At 39.2% G+C, this 24,645-nt stretch overlaps 1 protein-coding gene across 3 annotated transcripts in view; it reads right to left on the minus strand.

The window, feature by feature from the left end:
* Positions 1–24,645, minus strand: part of CDKAL1 (CDK5 regulatory subunit associated protein 1 like 1) — a 333,166-nt gene that overhangs the window by 271,864 nt on the left and 36,657 nt on the right. For all 3 annotated transcript variants that reach the window (XM_058174902.1, XM_058174904.1, XM_058174903.1), the window contains exon 5: positions 3,300–3,384. In XM_058174902.1, the coding sequence (XP_058030885.1) occupies positions 3,300–3,384 (85 nt within the window). The remainder of the gene's footprint in view (positions 1–3,299; positions 3,385–24,645) is intronic.

The following is a 24,645-nucleotide window of genomic DNA, read 5'->3' on the forward strand; positions in this document are numbered from 1 at the left end:
GCACATATGTGTGCACACGCACATGTTCGCACATTTGCACGCACGTGCACACCTTTCAGTTTGGCCATGCGCACGCAGTTTGGGCACTCGGTGTCTAAAAGGTTCACCATCACTGGCCTAGAGTCTTGGGAATTGCCAGTTATCTCCCAGTCAGCCTAACCAGGTCCTACTTGTATTAGTTTTTCAAGACCAGGCAAGGTTTATTAGGTATCTACTTTACTAGGTATGGCTTTTATTACTACAGCTGAGGTCACAAACCCATCCGAAAAGTGAGGAAAGTAGACGTTATCAGGATGTCAAGTTAGAGAACTAAAAGAAATCCTATTCCTAAAAAGCCATAGATTATGGAAGTAAAGAATTTCAAGTTGCTAGTTCTCTGCCTCACCAGGAATTCAATTTCTGGGTTTAAAATCACCTTACTGGTCATACCAATGAAAACCCTTCATTGGAGCCTTTCACAGTGGCCGTGTACAGACACACACTCTGCCACATAGAAACAAGTACATTTTACCTCTTGGATCTCTGGTGCGCAGTGCAGAGACTTATGATGAAGAATTTTATTAAACTTATTTGTACCTAACTTTGTCCCATTCCCTGCATATTTTATTCACAGTAGATGCTAGCACTTAGCCAAACTTAACTCATCCTGTTACTGTTAAGAAATAAATATAGATTATGAGCTTAGCTTGTGTTCAGGAAAAGAGAGAAAGATGAACTTATGATACTATATGACATTTAAATATTGAAATGTAATAGGAGAGACTAAATACAAAAAGGCTAATGCCTACAATTAATTTTCTTAAAATGTAAGCAAAATAAATATGAAGACATTAATACACAATCAAAGCAGGTCAGTTCTTCAAGGCTTGTGTAAAGAATAGAAGGGTTGGGGCTATATAAACCTAATAATTATTCCATGGTGCTCTCATTGGCACCATAAGAGACAAGGCAATTTCCTAGGAACAGATAATACTGCTTTAAAGATGAGATCTGGACCATGTTCACTCTGTTGATCCTACCAGTTGGACACAAACAATGGGATAAAAGGCAGCCCCTTAGATAAGTGGGATTCATTCGTTCGTTCGTTCAATTTGTGTAGCTACCCATCTCAAACCAGTGATTCTGGGCAGCAAACAATCATAAAACTAATCAAAACACAATACAAAAAGAAATTAAATACAAACTGCAGCTAAGAGATATTATAACCCATTGATGTCAGCATAATCAGGAAACAGGGCTCTCCATAAATTCAGGACTCCAGGCCCGGCCACATAGCCAAGTCTTCAAGGCCTTCCCAAAAACCAGCACGGTTGGGGAAATCCTAATCTCAGGAGTTAAGATGTTCCAGGGGGAAAATGCTATGGCAGAAAAAGCATGCCTCTTCATCTTCATCAGCTGACATTCTTTCACTGACAGGGCCCAGATTGTGCCTATCTTGCCATACCAGATTGGATGGGTAAAAACTGGAAGATGGTCCCTCAGATAACCCATGAAAGGGCTTCTGAAGGTAACAACCAGCAACAACCTTGATTATACCCAGAAGTTTACTGGCAACCATAGCAGCTCACATAGTTTGATTATAACCATAATTCAGCCTCAAACCTTTCATGCCACCACATTCTGGGCCAACTGCAGATTCTGAGGGATCTTCAAAGATAGTCCTTTATAGAATCCACTAGCTTTTACAGCATGAGTAATTGTGAGAAGGACCTCCCAATCCAGAAAAGGTCTTAATTGACACATCAAGCACTCTAACTACAGACTTTCCTGGCCATAATTGCTACCTACTTTATGAATCAAAGAGAACTTCCAACTTACACACTAGTTTTGTCTGGTGAAATATAACTCCATTCAGAATTAAAGGTGAAAAGGTTACTATATCAGAAAAACCAGGAACTGACAGCCACTCAATCTTGAGTCAAGGTTGAGTTTAAGCTTGGTCCTCCCAATTCATAACCAAGCCACCTCCAGGTATTGTGACAAGATCTCTGTGACATCATTTGGTTGTCCTGGTGTTGAGAGGTATAACTGAGTATTGTCTGGGATTGGCAGCTCCTGCTGAAGCAGGAGCACATGGAAGCAACGGCAGGAAATCCTTTGGTGAGTTTGGGTGGATCTACCAGTTGCACCTAGATCAAAGGTAACTTTTGCTTTTGTCATTTCTAAACTGGATTAGTGCATTTTGCTATAAATGGCAATGTCATTCAAGAAAACACAGAAGCTGTATCTGGCACAGAGCAGAGTTGCTTGCCTACTGACCAGCTCAAACTGGTTCAGCAGAATAATATCTCTTATTTGAGACCCGCTTGCTTGCTTGCTTGATTTGTGCCAACCTAGCAGTTTGAAAGCATGCAAATGCAGGTAGATAAATAGGCACCACTTCTGTAAGAAGATAATAAGTGTTCCATGTGTCTCGGCATATAGTCATGCTGGCCACATGATTATAGAAGTGTCCAGAGAAAACTGGCTCCCTTGGCTAAGAAACGGAGATTGAGCACTGCTCCCAAAGTCAGACACGACTGGCTAGGGGAAACCTTTATTTTTATTGATTGCTGTAGGTTTCCATCCAAGTTGCTGGATGTAAACTAATAAGGCTCTCTATGGCTTGGGCCCTCCTTCACTATCTTCCTCAGGCACCAAGGCCACCATTCTGGCCAGCACAGAATGCTGCAGGTATCAATCCTTGGAGAGATTAGGGGTTGGGGACCTAGAAAATGGCATTTGCAATAATAGCCTTCTCATTTTAGAGTAGCTTGTCCCCTGAGGTCATATTAGTCTCCAGCACTTTATCTTTCAGGGAACAAATATAAAACATTATCTTCCACAAGGCTTTTAGAGAGTGTTATTTAATAGAGGACAGCAGTAGATTTTTTTAAATATTGGAATGATTATATTTACAGATTCTATGTAACTGTTGTTAAGTTGCCTAGAGTAGTTTAAATAGACAGCATACAAATAACTAATCAATTACAGTCAATATAATTATTCTTCAGTAATGTATTTAATAATGTTCCTATACTGTTACATTAAAATTACAAGCTGGTAACATTTTTTGGAACTTCTGGGGTCATATCTAAGACTTTTTTAGGGCCATCCTGGGGGTTTAAGGATTTTAATAAAGAAAACAACTTAATGAACCAAGTACTGAATAACTTCCAACACTTTGGTACAATTGCCATCAACTTATACCTGTCTTCTGTACTTTCCATTTCTGCTTTGAACAAGAGTAATTATGCAAGAAAAGAGTTTTCAGTCATCTCTACTAATTCAAGAGTGCTTATCAAAGGATAACAACTTACTTAATTGAGTTCCGAAAGTGGTCTTCTGCAGGGCTTTTTACTGTACAACTGTTCAATAGCCAAAGGTCTGCTTCTGCTGCATTTTCTGAAATATAAATACATACATGTTATGTATTCAAACTTTATTCTGTATGACATCATACTGAAGAGATTGTGGTTCAACACTTTATCAAAGGAGTGAAGTTTGCGTAAGAATATACCATGTTTCTCCAAAAATAAGACCCTGTCTTATATTTTTTTAACCCCGAAATAAGCGCTTGGCCTTATTTTCGGGAAGATCTTGTTATTTTGGGGCGTGTGGAGCAAGACGGGGATTCTCTTGCCTTCTTACCTGATTTCCAGCTCTGTCTCCCTAACCCTAACCAGAGGAAATGGCAGGGACCGGTTGTGCATGCGTTTAAATATTTTCAGGGAGGGCTTTTTTTTCAGGGAAATATGGTATTTATTTATTATTTATTTATTTATTATGGTATGATTATGTGGCAACTGAAGTATTAAAAAATATGGTTAAAAATGAACAAAAAATAGGTATAATATTTATACCTATAATATTTATACCTATAATATTTATACCTATATAGTTTATCATATAAACTACTTAAAATGATAATTTGAGCATTGATCTGAATCAACAACAATGCTTCTGGCAATAGGTCTTCACTTACATAGATTGGATCATATAAAAGTTACTTATCTTTTTTTTCTCACCAAACTGCGGCCCTTTGTCTACCATTGATTTAGTGCAGGCAACATAGATTGATCTTTTCTATTGAGAGCTAAGAGGTAACGTAGGGTTGTCCTGTTTTGTGCATCCAGATAACCTGAGCTTAGCTTAGTTCCCGGTAACTGCAGCACTCATGCAGGTTCCTTGACAGAGCTACACAAGTGGTTTGCCATTGGTTTGAACCTTCCGCCACGAGCTTAAAACACATCTATTTATTTGCGCAGGACTGGATTAGATTTTAAATTTATATTGGTTTTAATGGGTTATTTTTATATTGCTTTTAAAATTTGGCCATGTAGAATAAGTTTTTTAAGTGTTATTTTATTTTATATTTATATGTATCTTTTTTATCTGCCTGTGAACCGCCCTGAGTCCCTAGGGAGATAGGGTGGTATACAAATGTGATAAATAAAATAAATAAAAATAAAAAATCATCTTCCAGGATATTTTTTTTTGACATCCCAGTCTAGCCAAGTCTGGAATTCCCAGAAGGTGCATGTATTAACTAGGCCCAATCCTGCTTAGTTTCCAAGATTCATCAAGAGCAGCCAGATGCTGCGATCTGCTGCAGCTTTCCTATCTAAGTAAGCTATTTAATTACATGTAGCACCAGCAAAGAATATGACAACACTGCTCAGTAACTTGCTTTCATAGTTAGACTGTTCACAAGCTTCCGTAGCCTTTTTTTTTGCTCTCCAGGCAGGAGATATACCAAAACTGTGGGTAGTAAGAATGCATCCCTTTGGGATTATCTGTCCAAAGATGCATGCCAACCTGAATGGGGACCAAAATTACACGCACTTCTCATTCTCACCTAATGAAAACATTTTTATGAGGCTACCTGGGAAAAATCAAGAAGGAGAAGCCATATACCAGTTAGGGAGGCTCTAGGCACATCAAGTTTGAGCTTTATAATTCCCCAGGTATTTAAAATGTTTAGCTCATTTTTGGCAGTTGTTTATAAAACAAAGATGCACCCTGTCCTTAGTTGTCAATCAAAGCAGGGGAAAAACCATGTATAAAACACATTGTTGACAACAGTTTTTAAAGTATTATCTACAAACAAAAATTGTGAGCGTTGGTGTAATAGCACATAAACATATGCAAATGTTGAAAAACAGTCACATGCAACCCTTTAATTTTTTCAGAAGAATTTTTAACACTTGATGGTAGATTTGTTATAACTGAAATGAAGCTGAGCAAATACATATTAGCATCAAGTCATCACATTAATGTGAAGAAAAGCTGCCTGTTCAAGATATATTCAGATCAATATCTTTTACAGCATGTATATATGTAGATTCTCTACAATCTGGTCCTTCAAGATGTTTGAGGAATGCAAATCCTAAAGCCCCAAGCAGCTCATCCAACTGATTAAATAAAATTAGAATTGTTTGTGGCATTGTGTAAAACCAAACATAACATTTTAAACCCAAAACTGTAATATTTCCAGAATTCAAAAGCAGTTAGAAATTTGCACGAAAGAGAGCTAATAATGTTTAGTGACACGTGGAGACTATATCTGTAGGAATCGGAGGCTTTCAAAACGGTGGTCATACAGTAGAAATATTTTATAAAGGACAATATTTTTACCTTGGGAGCAGCCAACTTTTACAGCTTGGGATATATTTATTTATTTATTTATAATCCATAGCCTGAGAGGGAATGTAACCTGTCAGGGTCTTAAAGAGGGTAGGGTCAGACTTCGTGTTTTAAAAGGTTGCTTTTGCTGTATTTTAACTGTAATTTTTAATGTTAACCATGCATTCACTTTAACACTTTATTTTATTAGAAAATAAAAACCAGCAACAATCTGGAACCGCTCCAGAAGCCACAAAAAGAAGGCCGGGTGTATCACCCCCAGTTGCAAAGCACTGGTCAGTGTGGAATGCACATGTCTTGCATTTTAAAGATTAGAATGGGAAAGTTTAGTTGCTCATAAATATGCCTGAGAAATGCTTCAGCCCTCAATATATTGGCTACCACAAATAACAGCATTTATGCAAGGTATACTGGATTACAAGCAACTGAACAACATTACTAAATCAATACTGTTTAGACAACACAAAGCAGTGACTTTTATCTTTAGGCTCCCCTCTCCAAAACACAAATACTGCACAAACCACAAGTTCCATGAGGTTTTTTAAGACACTAGCAACACCAAAGAAATTCAAAGGTCATGGAAACTTCTGAACAATCTAAACATAACATGAGGTTCTGGACAGCACTAATTGTCAGAATTACTCAATAAAAAACAGGAAAACTTGGTAAAACTCTGAGTAAGCAGTGCAGATAGCCACAGAAAAGACCAAAATATTTACACTTTGGTTTTCTTGCTAGTGTTTCTGTTTATATCATTGCTCCTTAAAAGTTTTACATGTCACTCTGAATGCCCATAAATAGCAATCTTAACAGCACTTGGGAAAGAGCAAAAAGCAAGTAAAAGCTAGATGAACTTCAGCTGATGAAGGCAAAATTGACAATATCTGAAAGATATTGAAGCTATCATAGAGTGACATTTAATACACACAAACACAAAATAGAAATTATTCGATTTGTTTCAGTGAGTGAAAACATGTGTAGCATCATTTTTTCTCTTCATTGCTACCAACTTCATCGTATCATTCCAGTATGAACTGGATGGAGCCTTACTATTGAGTATATAAGTCTGTTCTTGAAAGCTATAATGCCTCCCTTTGAAGGGGCATTCTCCTCTGTGTTTTGCCTTTGGACCCATTTATCTCAGCTCCACCAATTTCTGCCCAGTTTTTCTTCATTTCAGCTCTTTACTCCAAAAGCTTCTACCTCCTGTTCAACGATCTATTTTGTTTCTTCATGATTCTATTCCATGCCATACCAATGAGCCCAATATACAAAAAGAAAAGAAAAGAAAAGAAAAGAAACCAATGATATCACTTTCAAAGGAAGGATAACAAGAGAGTAAGAGAGACAAAAATGTTTCTTATATTGTATAATTGCACCTTGGGTTATATATATAAAACCGCGGAGCCTGGAGGTGTTTGCAGGAAACACCTCCAGGAGTTCAGAGAGACAAAATGAGAGGCAGATGCCAGCCCTCACTGGCTCAGCTGATCCGCAGGCGTGATTAAGGGGTCTAGCGGCCATGAGGTGATCAAGGAAGGGCTGCCTGTTGTGCTGGCCAAGCCCACCCCTTCACTAGGTCTTATTTTTGGTGGTGGTCTTATTTTAGTGCATGCGCTCTGAAGCAGGGTAGGTCTTATTTTCGGGGTAGGTCTTATTTTTGGGGAAACACGATATAATTTTTTCAATGTATCTTCTCAACTGTATTATGGAAGGAAAGGTTTAGTTTTCAAGCAGACTTTTTTAAACAATTGATTGATTAACTCCGTCGAGGGGGCTATGTTGATTCAGATGATAATACTGGCTTTTCTTGATTCATTTATTTTCTTGAACATACTAGATCAGGAATGGTTAACTCCCATGTTCTCAAGTGTAGATTTTCCGAACAAAGAATGTGGTTCAAAGTAATCCACATTCAAATCCCTACTCAAGCACTGCATAATTTAGGCTATCACTTACTCTCAGCTCAAGCTATTCACAAGGAGGTTGTTATGGTAGTAAAATTAAGAAATTTTACATATATCCCCAAGGAATATGCCCTCCCTCTCAGACAAAAGCTGACATGTACCGTTTAACCGAAAATAAGACCCTGTCTTATATTTTTTTGAACCCTGAAATAAGTGCTTGGCTTTATTGCCTTGCACTCAAAAGCCCGATTGGGCTTATTATCAGGGGATTTCTTATTTTGGGGGAAACAGGGTACATCCAAAAAATAATAATACACATTTTATCACACAAGCTAGTTCTCTTCAGAGATGTTTGTGACAGGGATAATATGGTACACGGTCCCTCTGGATCTCATACACTCCAGGCAGCAAGGCTGAAGAGACATTTTAGCGTTTTTTTAATTTTATTTTTATTTATTTTTTTATTTTTTATTTACATTTATATCCTGCCCTTCTCCGAAGACTCAGGGCGGCTTACAGTGTGTAAGGCAATAGTCTCATTCTATTTGTATATTTACAAAGTCAACTTATTGCCCCCCCAACAATCTGGGTCTTCATTTTACCTACCTTATAAAGGATGGAAGGCTAAGTCAACCTTGGGCCTGGTGGGATTCGAGTCTGCAGTAATTGCAGGCAGCTGTGTTTTAATAACAGGCTATCTTACAGCCTGAGCCACCACGGCCCTTGCCGTGGATATTTGCTGCTTGTCTGCTTGTCTGAAAAGGCTAAGTTGTGTTAGATGGACCCAGACTTAAAATATAGGAAGCTAGTCAAAAACAGCTAACAAAAACATAACAAAATAACAGAGTAACAGAAAAACAGAGTTGGAAGGGATCTTGGAGGTCATCTAGTCCAGGGGTCTCCAACCATGGCAACTTTAAGACCTGTGGATTTCAACTCCTAGAGTTTTGCTGGCTGAGGAACTCTGGAAGTTGAAGTCCACAAGTCTTAAAAGTTGCCATGGTTGGAGACCCCTGGTCTAGTCCAACCCTCTGCTTAAGTGTTTACTATTTCAGACAAATGGCTGTCCAATCTGTTCTTAAAAACCAACTAAAGTAAAATTCTACACATATTATCTGTCTGAACCTGGGACTGCTGTCCTGCAAGATACACAACCAAATGAGCTATGATACCCGCACAGCTCTCCTGTGAACAAACCTGAAATCCCATCCCTTCTATTGGCTATGTCAACATGCTGCTCTGCTAATTTATGAAACAATCAAGATAGTCATTTCATAAATTTAACATTAAGGAAAAAACATTCTCTATATCAACCATATGGCTGGTATCATTCCAAAGACTATGACAGACTCTTCCACGCTTAAAAATCAGTGCCAGATTGAGAAGCAAACCTATGCAGAAAATCAAGAAGCTACGTAAGATGAAACTCTTTACTGGCCAGGACATTATAGTTTCTCATATATGTGCTGTTATGAACAATCAATGATCAGGACAAGCTTTTCACTAAGTGGATTAATGACAAACTAGAAATAACATTACCAGATAGGCATGCAACATACAGACTCCCTTTTCTATCAGTAGTTTTATTCAGCCTGGTTGCTGCTGGCTTCCAGGTCACCATGCTTGCTGGGAAATCTGGAAGGAGCATGTCCAGATAACTAAAAGGTGGAAAGTTAGGAAAGATTCATGGTAAAAAAATATTTTTTTCCTCTGCTTCTCCAGGAACCAAAGGTTCCTGAGGGTGTCAACCCTAGTGGGTCTTTGATGGATGGTTTTTGCCCTTTTGCTGGCCCAAAAGAAAACAAAGACAGAATGCCAGAGACCACATCACTACTTTAAAAAACAATTTCATCGCATGAAACATTCTGGAAAAACTTCGCACCAGAAACTCTGGCTCGCAAGTTTTCTGTAAAGCAAAGAGCAGATTAATCAAAAGGGACATCCTCAAATGGAAACTGGATTTGGAAAAAAAAAATTAATAACGATTTCAGATGCTTTTTCCCTTCCAACGTAAATAACATGTGAAGTATTTTAGGTTGTGTTTCAAACAGAACTCCTGTTTTGGTTCTTAAAATTCAGATTTTTGTTGCAGCTACTTTGTGCTGTGACGCTGACTTGCAGTTTTTAAAACCTCTTACTGCTTTTCATACATATGTTTTCATAAGAGCCAAGGTCAGGTTATAAACTAAAACATATTCTGTTCCAATATTTCTTTTCCAGCTTATATTTCTTTAAATTCTGGCTGTATTATGTTGTACCCAGAGGCAATATATTGATTTCAAATGCCTTGCTTCCACTTATTTCCCCTGACATCTAATCCCATACAGAGCCTGGATTTAAACTATATCTATCACTTTTAACACAGAGAAAAATAGGGAAATGTAGGGAGCCTATCTGAGCCAGATATGCCCAAACACTTATTAAATTGTAGCTTCCAGCTAGTTACCGACTTTTACAGAATTATCTTCATACTTTATCCATTTGTTACTGTGTCATGCTTCTGAAAATTCAAGAGATGCAGCATAGAAGGCCTCATACCCAGGAGCCACGTTAAAACTTTACAAGGCGTAGTTATAGTCTAGAGTAGGATACTGTATTAAGTGAGCAAAATTGCTGTGTTAATGCAGTTTCAAAATGACTGTGTCAGAAATTAAGTTAACTCTTAATGGACAAAGGTTTCTAATAACAGACACGAAAGCTTGTTTCTTTGATACCTGTGATTAATCTCTTTTTCTACGACATCCTTTAAATAGGAAGACTCCCAAGATCAGCTACCAAAACTGCAATGAAAGTGCTGGGATGACATAGAGCAGGGGTGTCAAACTTGATTTCATTGAGGGCCACATAAGGGTTGTGTTTGAGCTCGCGAGGGTGAGATGGGTGTGATCAAGGTGGGTGTGGCCAGCATGACATCACTTGAGGGGCACCTGTGTAGGTCCGAACACTATGCAAGCGAAAATGGCCTTCTGAGTTGCTTTTTCAGCTGCGGCAGCCTCCTGCAACCCTCTGCCAGTGAAAACGGAGCTTGGGAGGGCCATGTGCAGCCCTTGCAAGCTCCGTTTTCACTGGCAGAGGCACCGTGGGCTGATCCTTTGCTATTTCCAGGGTGGCCCTGTGGGCCGGATCTAAGCACCCCGCGGGCCGGATCCAACCCCCGGGCCTTGAGTTTGACACCCTGACATAAAGGGATTGTGTTGAGCAGAGAAGAAACAATGCAGTACTTGTCTTGCGTTTGTTTCACTTTCATTGTATTTGAAACTGTTCTGCAATATTATATTATTGGATCACTTATATTTTTCTATGCTCACAGATATGCTATATCAAAATGGAGTAGCAGGTCATTCAAGTTTAGAACATGTAAGCCTGCCCCTGGAAAAATGATCCATTTAATTGTTTTATGACAAGTCTTTTGAAAGCTTGGCGTGAACCCATAGTAGTGAATAGTCAAACTTTTGGATAAAAGGGCAACTGTTATGAAGAACTTAATAAAATGAGCATCTTTTTAGAGTCTAGTTCACTACTAGAACACCGCAGACTTTTATATTTCTACCAACATGAAGACCCTGGAATTTGCAAAGCTTTAATCCCTGTGTTTTACCAAATTTTAATCCATATCTTATGAAAATAGATTTAAAACAATATCACAAAAATGAGTCCTTATTAAAATAGAAGTCATCTTTATAAACATTAAGCATAAACATTTCCTATATGTCTTTTGCTATCTGTTCAGAAAATAAGTTTGTGATCCTTTTTCTGCACCCTAATTTATTTTCTTATTGAGCAAGTAATTAAATGGATTCCTTTTCTGAATTTTTTTAAAACATTTTTTCTCTCACAGTATGAGAAGTAGAGGTGTAAGATCAACAGAATTATATCTGAGTTATAAGACAGACAAAATTAAAATTTTTAAAGAGCACTACATAGCTAATTATTTTCTCATTAATATTTTACCAGTGGATGTAATGTTTCAAGGTGTCTACAATACTTCTGTTTAGAATTGAATGATTTTCCTGAGTACATTTATCGGTCTTTGTGAACAAATATATATATAAATATATTCCAAATGCATCAAATTCTGTAATTTTGGGCTTTCTCATACAGGCTCCCATGATTATATAAAAATAAGCTGCTTTCCTCAAATGCCCTCTTCTTACCCTGTTTCCTCCCCAAAAAAGACATTCCCTGATAATAAGCCCAATTAGGCTTTTGAGCGCATGGCAATAAGGCCAATCACTTATTTCAGGGTTCAAAAAAATACAAGACAGGGTCTAATTTTCAGGGAAACAGGGTATATTTTGACTTACCCACCTGCATGTTTCGTTATATGGGTATCATGCATTTATTTAATATAAAAGTTTCCCCCTTTTTATGAAAATATACCATTATGTGACAGATCATTTTCATCCAAGAATTTATTTTAGGCAAAGTCTCAAACTTTCTTGATATATAGCACTCTTAGTGTAGCGAAGATGTGACGTTGTAAATGGGTATTGCTATATAAAATCCAGCTTTTACAAAGATTTAAAATATCCTCTGGCGCCCCTATGAGTTCACTGTGGCTATGGAGAAAACATGGAGAGAATCCTTTCTATATGCATACAGCAAAAGACAAGGAAGAAAACATGATTGAGTAACTTACTCATTTGATTGCTTAAGAATAAGGCTGTAAAAAATTATGAGCCCATTTGTCAATGCCTTTGTGCTAAAAATGTTGACACCATAACTCACAACCCTCTTTATTCTGGTTCAGTGTCTCAATTATGCAAATTCTCTTATGCAAAGTTTTGGGGAATTATAACCCTAGCATTCCCAGTTGCAATGTATGGCTGTGAAAGTTGGACCATAATGAAGGCTGAGCGCCAAAGAATTGAGGCCTTTGAACTATGGTGCTGGAGAAGACTCCTGAGAGTCCCTTGCACTCCAAGATGATCAAACAAGTCATTTCTAGAGGAGATCAACCCTGACTGCTCTGTAGAAGACCAGATCCTGAAGATGACATTCAAATACTTTGGCCACCTAATGAGAAGGAAGGACTCACTGGAGAAGAGCCTAATGCTGGGAAAGATTGAGGGCAAAAGAAGAAGGGGACGACAGAGAACGAGGTGGCTGGATGGAGTCACTGAAGCAGTAGGCATGAGCTTAAATGGATTCTAGGGGAGGGTAGAGGACAGGAAGGCCTGGAAGAACGTCGTCCATGGGGTCGCAATGGATCGGACATGATTTTGCAACTAACAACAACAATAAACCCTAGCATAAAATGAAAGAGATCCTTATTTTTTTCCAGAAAAAAATAGAAGTGGGAAAAGCTGATAACATTATCAATTCCATCTATCTGATTAGTGCAGGTACCAAAATTAAAGCACACTTGAGAGATTTTTAAAAAAATGAATGCATATATATTGTTTTAAACAACCAAATCTAAGCAGTGTATAAGAGTAGCCTTGCCTCTCTTAAAAAGAAGCTCCTCGCTACCCTGAGGAACCTGATTCCCATTGAAAAAACTGTTATTATTGTTTGAGCAGTCAATCAAAATCTGCCTTCCTCTAACTTAAAGCCATTATTCTATGGCTAGAGAGATCATATCATGACCTTCTTCCTCATGGCATTCCATCACCTGCTTGAAGAAGACCTCTCAGTATTTCTTTGCTAGCTAATATACCCAGGTCATTCAATCTTTTCTCAGAAGAGGTCTCCCATATTTGCCCTTCTCTTGACTTGAACCTTTCTTACAGCATAGTGCCGAGAACTGGACCTAGTACTCAAGACAGGGTCTGAGTTTTATCCAAAGGACTTTTACTAAATAAGCTTTATTATATGTGTTGAATTTCTGTTTCCTGAGTAAAAATCTTTGCAACAACTTCTTGTAAATTTTAATTTTGTCCTATCTCTGGCATATTAAGATCTTTTCCAACTGTAAGTGATTACCTTCCACAACTAATTTAGTGTCAACAAATCTGACCAGTATTTGTCTTCACTTTTTCATTAAAGTTATTAATAAATAATATTAAGGAGTACAAAATCTATGATTGAATCTGTCTCCTATCAAGGCACCTACTCAGTTACCCTAAAGAATAATCAGGAATCCCTTGACCAAGCACTCTTTCACTTTTTGTGAACTGGATATGAATTACTGTAATTAATTTGTCATGCCATCTAACTCAGACTTAACAATCTTGCTAATCAGATCCTATTTTCGTTAAATGTTTTGCCAAAATGATTTAAGTTATGTTAACAATATTCCTGCAATTTAATAAAGAAGTTACTTGAAGAAAAAAATCAGATCACATCAGTCTTTCAAGACTTGACTAATTTTACTGTCTTTTGATAAATATTGCATTGTTTTCAAGGTATTTATTGTAAAGGAAAATACAGAGAACACTGACAAATGTAGCAAACATTATCAGATAAAAGAGACAGTAAATAACATCTAAACACAGAGAAAGGAAGGAGAGTTGAGGAAAAGACTCAAGATAACTCTGCCTTGATTCTACATGGTATAAAGAGGGCAGAGCAATAGTGAAATCCATTTTTTTTTACTACCGGTTCTGTGGGTGTGGCTTGGTGGGTGTGGCTTGGTGGGCATGGCAGAAGGATATTGCAAAATCTCCATTCTCACCCCACTCCAGGGAAACGATACTGCAAAATCCCCATACTCTCCCCACTCCTGGGGGAAGGATATTGCAAAATCTCCATTCCTACCCCACTCTGGGGTCAGCCAGAGGTGGCGTCTGCCAGTTCTCCGAACTACTCAAAATTTCTGCTACCGGTTCTCCAGAACCTGTCAGAACCTGCTGGATTTCACTTTTGGGGCAGAGGGAATCTCTGGGAGACTTTCAATATTCTCTTACTACAAGAGAGTTCCTACAGTCTGTTTTCCAATTTGTTCTACCCTGAAGCAATCTATTTATGATCTGATTCAGCAAATTCCCATGCACAGATGACAGGCTGACTGGATCTTCCTCCTCCGCTCCCCTCTCCCCAAATTTTTTTAAAGATAGGATCATTTGCTGTCTTGTAGACCTCTGGACCTTCATCTCTTCTTCAAGACATTTTGCTTTAATGCAGGGGTGTCAAACTCAAAGCCCATGGGCTGCATCTGGCCCTTGGGATGCTTAAATCTGGCCCGCAGGGCCGACCTGGAAATTTCAAATGACCTGCCAGGATGCGTCTGCCAGCTGAAAATGGGCCACATGGGGACCCTGCGTGCCCCATTTTTGGTCAGCAGAGTGCTGCAGGAGGCCATGGAGAGTGAAAACAAGGCACGGGGGAACAGCACGTGGCCCCCCCGGACCGTGTTTTGGCTGGTAAAGTGCTGCAGGAGGCCATTCAGGTTGAAAATGGGGCGGGGGGGGCATTTGCAGGGCCCCCGCACCCCGTTTTGGCCAGCAGGGTCCTGGAGGAGGCATTTGTCCCATCTCCCTCCCCCACCAGGGGAGAAATACAATGCTGATCTGGCCCTTGAAGTAATCTAGTTTGACACCCCTGCTTTAGCGTGTTTCTTGAATCATTTTTTAAAATCTACAAAATAGGCAACTTAACTGAATGTTCCTAAATGGATCTAGCTTGACTGGATGTTAGGATTGCCTGGATTCTCTTCTCTTGTCTCTTTTTGTAACATTTGCTCTTTGTGAACTTCTGGACCTTCATCTCTTCTTCGAGATATTTGATTTAATATGCTTTAATAAATTGCCTAGCAAGTCTCAAATAATATTATTTGAGCTCTGTAATAAGCATTATAAGCTTCTAAATAGAACTACCCATTGGAAAACAGATCTTTATCTTTGTTTTTACATTTTCTCTTTTTTGAAACACTGATGAGGAAAGAGGTCATTTACACAAACAACACTAAAAAACAGTGTTCTAGATTCTCAGAAGCAACACAAGTAGAAACTGATGTGCCTTTTACAAGAATTAGTCTGAGATCACAGCTGTAAATTGGGTTTCACAGAATGCTACCCTTATTAACATCCAGATTCTGTCAACAGTGTGACATTTCTCCTTTCATCTCTAAAGAAAATGACCTTCCATCTATCAGGTACAGAGAGAAAAATGCTGATCTCATACACGGTGGAGTCATCCCACTGCAAGATGTAAGAGTTCTGAGTAGGAATTCATATGCTCTAACAGTACAAAGCAAAACAAATGTCAAGCAGAATGTCAAACTTATCCTCTGATTTGTTCTTCATGGTCGTACAATTGCATAAACACTCCATTTTTCATGCTGAGCAAGCATGTCTCATTTCAGATTTCTCCATAGGACATCCTGATTTGTCCTCCAAGATGAAATGATGCACTACTTTTATCTATTTTATTGTATTTTATTGTATTGTAATGCTCTCTACATGGGGCTCCCCTTGAGGTGCACTTGGAGACTTCAGTTAGTCCAGAATGCAGCTGCGCGGGTGATAGAGGGAGCTACGCGTAGCTTCCACGTAACACCGCTCCTGCGCAGACTGCACTGGCTACCTGTGGCCTTTCGAGTGCACTTTAAGGTTTTGGTTATGATCTTTAAAGCGCTCCATGGCTTAGGGCCTGGGTACTTACGGGACCGCCTGCTGTTACCACATGCCTCCCACCGACCCGTACGCTCTCACAGAGAGGGACTTCTCAGGGTGCCGTCCGCCAAGCAGTCGGCTGGCGGCCCCAGGAAGGTCCTCTCTGTGGGGGCTCCCACACTCTGGAACGAGCTTCCCCCGGGTCTACGCCAAATACCCGACCTTCGGACCTTTCGCCGCGAACTGAAGACACATCTTTTCACTCGCGCAGGGCTGGCTTAAGTTTTATCGATTTTAAATTTCTTATTACTAATTTTAAATGGGGTTTTAGTTTTTTATATATTTTAAAGTTTTTAGGCTAATTATAATAAGTTTTTTAACTTGCATTTTAAATTGTATATTGTACTGTCTGTTTTTTACTTTTGCCTGTACACCGCCCTGAGTCCTTCGGGAGAAAGGCGGTATAAAAATCAAATAAATAAAAAAATTTAAAAATATATATTTTATGGAGAAGGGTAGGCTGGATTTGAAGATGTGTGTTTCAATGTCAGAGGTCTTCTGACTTCACTATCAAAGTTTTCCACTGCTGCATATCTTGCTGATATCAATGCAACTATAAAATGCAGTTCTCAACACTAAACGGAGAGGAGAGAAAAATGCACCTGAAGTGGTTCATATTTTCCAATATTCTAAAACAGGGTTGGGCAATCATGGCAACTTTACCACCTGTGGACTTCAACTCCCAGAATTCCTGAGTCAGCCAGGTCGTAACATTGGCATAGTTGCCCGCCCCTGTTCTAGAATGTTTCTAGAATGTAAAAGGAAGCAGTCTTTTAAAGTACTTGTATTCATCAGAGAAGAATGTGAGGCAAGCAAATAATTGGAAAAAGTGAGAACAAAAGTTATTTTGGGATATTTTCAAATATTGTTATTCTAGGGCATAAACAAAAAAGAACATGTCATATTCATATATTAAGAACTGATCTTTTTAATGGGTGTTTTCCACGAAGAAATAAAAAAATACTGCACAAGTACAGATTAAGCCCTGATTTAATTCAAAGCCATCTATGATAAGCTTTTGATCTCATTCCAATATAATGCAAACCCATGACTATGTGAACCAAGTTAAATGTCAAAATCAAGCCTTGAATTCATATGTACCAGCATTTTTTCTCCTTCCAGCAAACCCTATTAAGGCTTTTTGTTTTCTGGCAGTTCACTTTTTCACTCAAAAATCTTGTTTACAAACTCCACAGTCTAGACCAGTGATGGCAAACCTTTTAGAGACCGAGTGCCCAAACTGCAACCCAAAACCCACTTACTCATCGCAAAGTGCCAACACAGCAATTTCACCTGAATACTGAAGTTTTACTACCTAAAATAATGAAAAACAAGGCAGAATTCAGCTAATTGTTCTAAGAAAAATGTGATAAATGCATTTTTATGACCCTTCATTTTTTTTCTGCTTTTGAAATATTATACTTATCAACAATAAAAAAAAAATTTGTAGTATCATTTCTGTTTCCCTCCCTCCCTCCCTCCCTCCCTCTCTGTCTCTCTCTTTCCCTCCCTCCCTCTCTTTCCCTCCCTCTCTCTCTCTCTCCCCCTCCCCGGGGGGGGGGGGAAGGACCCCCTGAACTAGTGCTGGGTGGTGGGAATCTGACATCCATAGACCGATGAGCCCAGGGGAGGTGGGGCATCCGAACAGAGGCAGCTCTGCAGGGAAAGCAACTTACATCCTGGAGGCCAGAATGAGCTGAGATGAAGCTGAATGGCATTGTGACTCTGCGTCATAATGGGCTTCAGGAGGAGGGGACCTCATCTCCCCCATTGTGAAGCGCAAGAGTGAAAAAGTTCACTCAATAAATTCCAACTTTGCGAGATCTTTCTCTTTCGCGAGAAGTTGGAATTGATTGAGTGAATTTTTTTTTTAGTCCCACAAACTTTTTTTTCCCTGCAAACGACGGCAAGAAATGCAACAGAGAAACATGATGGAGCTGGACTGGGACGACAGCACGTTCCCACAGAGAGGGCTCTGCGTGCCACCTCTGGCACGCGTGCCATAGGTTCGCCATCACGGGTCTAGACTGTTGTTAAGTAAAAAACAACAACAACAACAAACCAACCCCATGGCTTCTTTGCTGGATTGTTTATCAAACCATAGTTTGCTTTAAGTAATGATCCCTGTCCTACATAATTAAGAAGCACAGCCATATTAGACTGATCCCAACAGATTGGACAACCCCTTGAAGAAAAGAAGCAAATCCTGGTTAAATTCTTCTTCCAACCACAAAGGAAGCTGTCTTATCAAACACATTTCTTTTTACAATTCAGTTTTTTTTTAGCTGCATGAATCCATTCTAAAACAGATAAAATAAGCAGTTGCCTCATGCAATTATTTAATTCCTTTGTAATGCTAATTTTGCAGTCATGAGCAGCATATCCAAAACACTGAGTTAGATTAAAGATACTTCCAGGTGAATTGAAAGCTTCTTCTATGTCAGAGAAAGCTAGCATTTAACTTGATGGAACTGCATTGGGCAGAGAAAAAACAACTGGAGAACTACTGTATTCATATGGGAATATTTCAGGAATATTCTGTGAAAGGATGACTCTCAGAAATACTGAAATGTATTAGTTTGGTGCAAGAGAACCAGTTACCCACCAATATAACAGACCCATGCATCTCAGAAATCTGTTCAGAAAGGTTTTATCACCAAAAAAGCAATATTAAATGCTTTTTGTTGTTTCATCTGAAAATAGAACAAAATTGTTATCAACAAACTAGATATAGCTGAAATAAGCTACTGTAAGCATTTCATACTGGAAGTAGAACTTTCCTGTTGTGTCCAGCAGAGACTTTAGGGGGGGTGGAGGGAGTGGAAAAATGGTGATGGACAGCACACAAGTCCCTCTTTAACTGGGACCCTACTCCTTTAACCTCTATGGATTCTGTTGCTCATGACCCTGGGTCTGATTCCTATGGAATTTCAGTGTCACCAAGAATAAATCAACAAATTGAAAAATGCAGCAGGAGTCCAAAGTTATTGGACCAAACAGCTTTTTTCAGGTTATTGCTAAGAGCTAAGGTTGGCAAAAATAAAGTAGAACACATGGGAAGTTAATCTACTTGTTGGAGTAATTTGAAACAGGAGACCATAGTTGAAACCTCCTCAACTCTGTCTTGCTCACGCAGATTTCTCATCCTCCGATTCCACTTCAGCTACATTTTTCAACAAAATCTCCTCAGATATGACATTATCGGCTGTTGTATTAGTTGAATAATTCTTTTGTTGCCTAGATAGATAGATAGATAGATAGATAGATAGATAGATAGATAGATAGATAGATAGATAGATAGATAGATAGATAGATAGATAGACAGACAGACAGACAGACAGACAGACAGACAGACAGACAGACAGACAGACAGACAGACAGACAGACAGACATGTAGATGGACAGACAGATAAGATAACCTAATCTAACCTAACCTAACCTAACCTAACTAACCTAACCTAACAACTTTCTGAACATTCCCACACATGGACAAGGAAATACTATGATAAAGCTTCCTTATTAGAGTTTCAGCACAAATAAGGAAACTACTTTTACTCACATTTTAGATGCAAATCCCTGAGCATATGCAAACTTACAAAAATATGCCATATATTGACGTATTGTGATGTTTTTTGCCTTTGCGGAGCCAGGGTGGGCGTGGCCTACGTGTGACACATCTGGCCCGTGGACTGCCAGTTTGACAGGCCTGCACTAGACATACCCCACATATGCCTTCCATGTTCTGTTTAAACCTCCAACAAAAGAGAACTCGCCATTTTATTGAGCAACCTTTTCCATTGATTGGAAATTTACATAATGTAGTCCAAAGTTTCTTCTGACATTTAGCCAAAAGCTTACTTCCGTGAACTCATTCTGAGGGACTTTTATCTTTTATATATATCTTTTATATAGCAAACCTTCAAATATTTGAAAAATATAATATCTCCCTTCAGTCACCTCTGTTCTCATAAGGTTTGCATTTTGATAGGCCTGTCCTGAATTCACTCCAATTTGTTATTAATCGTTTATGGTGCCCCAAACTGGACAAGCACAATCAGTGAAGCTAGAGTAGAGTAGAGTAGGAATAGGAATAGGAATAGGAATAGGAATAGGAATAGGAATAGGAATAGGAAGAGAATAGAATCAGAGTCAGAATAGAATAGAATAGAATAGAATAGAATAGAATAGAATAGAATAGAATAGAATAGAATAAACAGAGTTGGAAGGGACCTTGGAGGTCTTTTAGTCTAACCCTCTACATAGGTAGGAAACCCTATACCCATGATGGTGAATCTATGGCACACATGCCAGAAGTGGCACACAGCGCCCTCTCTGTGGGCATGCGAGCTGCCACCCCAGTATACCTCTGCTGCCAATGCACGGGTGCCTCCCACCGGCTAGCTGGATTTTGGGTCTCTGCCGTGCATGCGCAGGGGGTGGGGCACATGTGGGGGGCGTATGCGCAGGCACATGGGGGCACGTGCATTCAGGGGAGCTGTGTGCACATGCGTGGGGGCAGGGGGCATGAGCAGGGGCAGCACATGCACTGCATTTTGGGAGTTCGGGTGTGCTTTGCACACTCGGTCCGGAAAAGGTTATCCATCACTGCCCTATACCATTTGAGACAAATAGTTATCCAATCTCTTCTTAACAACTTCCAGTGTTGGAGCATTTACAACTTCTGGAAGCAAATTGGTTCCACTGATTAATTGTTCTAACTGTCACAAAATTTCTCCTTAGTTCTAGGTTGCTTCTCTCCTTGATTAATTTCAAGGGCAGATTAACTTGGAATCATTACTTTCAATGATCTGGATTCTATGCTCCTGATAATGCTCCACCAGTTAGCATTTGCCTTTTTAGCATCTGCGTCAGTCTTTAGCTGGAGTAGTGAATTAATGAGAGAGATGCTATGGTTCCTGAAACAGTGTCTTAATTGTCAACTTTCACTGATAACCCTTGTGTGTTCTGTGTTTCTGCCTAAGACTAATCTCTTTATATACATTGTCAGTCGGTATCACATTAGGAACAAGAAAGTATCATCTGCTTCTCAAATTTTCCTTATCAATGCTTCTACTTGTTTTTCACTGCACTGTTATAGAAAACAAAACTATAAGAACTCTTATTCCATGTACAGGTAATCCTTGATTTACAACAGATCATTTAGTGACCATTGAAAGTTACCACCGTACTGAGAAAAGTGACTTATGACCATTTTTTGCACTTACGACCATTGCAGCATCCCCAAGGTCACGTGATCCAAACGGGCAATTGACTTATATTTATGAAGGTTGCAATGCCCCGGGATCATGGGATCCCCTTTTGCGAACTTCTTACAAACAAAGTCAATGGGGAAGAAAGATTCACTTAATGACCCTGCAAATTTTTGTACTACTGGTTCTGTGGGTGTGGCTTGGTAGGTGTGGCATATCTTGGTAGGTGTGGCTTGGTGGGCACAGCAGGAGAAGGATACTGTAAAATCTCCATTCCCCCCCTCTCCAGGGGAAGGATACTATAAAATCTCCATTCCCTCCCCACTCCTGGGGGAAGGATATTGCAAAATCCCCATTTCCTCCCGATCAGCTGGGACTTAGAAGGCAGAAAATAGATGAGGCCGGGGCCAGTCACAATTTTTACTACCGGTTCTCCAAACTATTGAAAATTTCCGCTACCAGTTCTTCAGATCTAGTCAGAACTTGCTGAAACCCACCTCTGCAGAAGATACCGGATTATCTTTATCTTCGAGACTACATCAACTGAAATTTTCTTTTCCTTATTTAAATAGAGCACATCCTAAATCCTTAAAAGCACTCACCCAAACTAAACACTCCAAAGTGAAGTGAATACAAACCTAGATTATGACTGTTGAGGCTAGGAAAGAGCACAGCATTGTCAGCTGATGTGCAATTAATTTAAAAGGACGTTGACTTTATAGATTTGGATGATACTATTAAAGCTAAATTATGCGAACAGAGGCAAATAAAAGAAAGCACATGCGAATTTGGCACATACAGTAAATTTTCTTCCTGTCTTATAATTTTGCCTGATTTTTGCCAGACTTAATTAAACAAACTTAGATGTGCTCATATGGCAGAAAGCGAAATTTCTTTTTTGAAGAAAGATAGCATTTTAAGGAAGCGTCTTTTTGTCTACATTAGGGATGTCAAACTTGCAGCCTGCAGGTCGGATATGTCATGTGCTGCCCATGCCCGACCCCAGTTTAGTGAAGGGGGAAAAGTTGCGATACATCACATGATGACAACGTGTCATCGCGAGTTTGACACCCCTGGTCTTCATGGTTAGAAGAATTTACTCTTTTAAAATTAGTGAATGCATAGTCTTGGACTGTAAAAAGGCTAGGATCCTGCTTTTAACTCTAGAGCAGGGATCTTCAACTTTGGCAACTTTAAGACTTGTGGATTTCAAGTCCCAGAATTCCCCAGCCAGCAATGCTGGCTGGGGAATTCTGGGAGTTGAAGTCCTCAGGTCTTAACGATGACAAGGTTGGACACTGTTGGAATAGAGCATTGTTTTGATTTGTCTAGAATGCAATGTCTTCCAACACATATATCCTGGAAGATTCCACCTATCAGCCAGTTAAGGCCAATGGTTAGGAACAATAGGAATCCTTTGAGGCTGCTGCAGAACTCAATGGTTTCAAACGCCATGCCATAAATTCTGGCTGCTAAGTTTCATCAGTATCCCTAATTACCAAATGCTCTTATCTCTTAGCTACATACTAAGGGTGATTTAATATTCTAAGTCTTATTAAATTCTGTTGACACATAAGTAGAAACAGAACCTGATATCCAGTCATGCAACGGCAACCCCAAAGTTTTAAAAATATACTCAGTTGCTACATTCACTTGATTAAATTGAATATATTCAAGGACAGATTTGTCAAGCTACAAAGCTGTTTTCTAACTACAGTATTAGAAAAAAAGATAACTGTCCAAGATAAACTGTTGCTTTTCTACAATAATTAGGTTTTAAAATAAAAGGCTCTACACACTTGTACTTCTCGCATAGTATATTGTAGGCTTGTTTGTCTTGTAGCTGCAGTTTTATTCTTTCTAGATAATACTCTCTGCTAATTGTAAGGCAGAAAACAAACAAATATATGTAGTTAATACCAGTAATTACCTAATCTACACATACAGAATCCTACTACACTGAATTAGCGCAGAGCAAAAAGCTATAGACAGGGTGGATTTGATTTATATCAAGTCGATTTAAATCACAATTTAAATCACTAGTAAAAAGGCTTGATTTAAATCAACTTGATTTAAATCATAATTTTTAAAGAGCAACTGTCATCTCTGTCCCACAGTAGCTCCTTCTCTGACCTGCTTTTGACTCACTGACACTCCCAACATTGCAGAATATACAGCCTTATGCTATATAACTAAGCTCCATTTCATGCTGAATAAACTAAATTATTAATGTATCTTAAAAAGACTACCTTTAGATAGATTTTTACTCCAAAAACATTTTATTAAAATAAATTCGATAAAAAAAAAAAATCCAATTTAAATTTTAAAAATCCCATTTTTAAATTATTTTTTTTAAAAAATCGATTTTTATCCACCCTGGCTATAAAAGTGGTGTAGCTGTTAAGGCAGTGGTTCTCAACCTTTATAGTGCTGCGACCCCTTTAATACAATCCCCCACGATGTGGCGACCCCTTTAATACAATTCCCCACGATGTGGTGACCCCAACCGTAAAATTATTTTCGTTTTGAATTTATCGCGCCTGAAGCCGTATTGGCTAGCGATCTGAACTGCTTGCGATTGCCTTGAGGACGGAGGCATTAAAGCGGAGACTCCTCCCCTATTAAGTTTATCGTGCCTGAAGCCAGATTAGGCTAGCGATTGGGAGTGATTGCAGTTGGCTTGAGAGGGAGACATCAGAGCAAAGATTTCTCTCTTTTTTAATTCATCGCGCCTAAAGCCGAATTCGGCTAGCGATTTGAAGAGCCTGCAGCTGGTTTGTGGAGTCAACCATTGGAGCGCGATTCTTTGACTCGCAAGTATACTTCCCATATTTCTGATGGTCTTAGGCGACCCCTGGCAAATCGTCATTCAACCCCCAACGGGATCGCGACCCACAGGTTGAGAACCGCTGTGTTAAGGTATCCATCTAACATCAAACAAACTCAAGCTCCAATTTCAGCTATGGAAGCTCATTGGAGCACTCTGGGGCACCCATTCCCCACCTCACAGGGCTGTCGTTGTGGAGGAAAACTGAATTTTGTACGCATTGCCAATGGTCCTGGAAGAATACCAATAGCATTTTTGCTTATATACCACCCCATAGCACTTTACAGCACTCTCTGAGGCGTTTACAATATAGAAGCATTATTTGCATATTGCCCCCAACAATCTGGGTCCTCATTTTATCGACTTCGGAAAGATGGAAGGGCGAGTCCACTTTGAGCCCCATCAGGATCGAACTCCAGGCTGTGGGCAGAGTTTGCCAGCAATACTGCACTTTAAAAACTGTGTCACCGGAAAGTCAAGAATCTATTTTTTTTTAAAGGCAGCAAAATAGAAAAGGCATC

The sequence above is a fragment of the Ahaetulla prasina genome, chromosome 3, assembly GCF_028640845.1.
Source record: "Ahaetulla prasina isolate Xishuangbanna chromosome 3, ASM2864084v1, whole genome shotgun sequence".
NCBI lineage: Eukaryota > Metazoa > Chordata > Lepidosauria > Squamata > Colubridae > Ahaetulla > Ahaetulla prasina.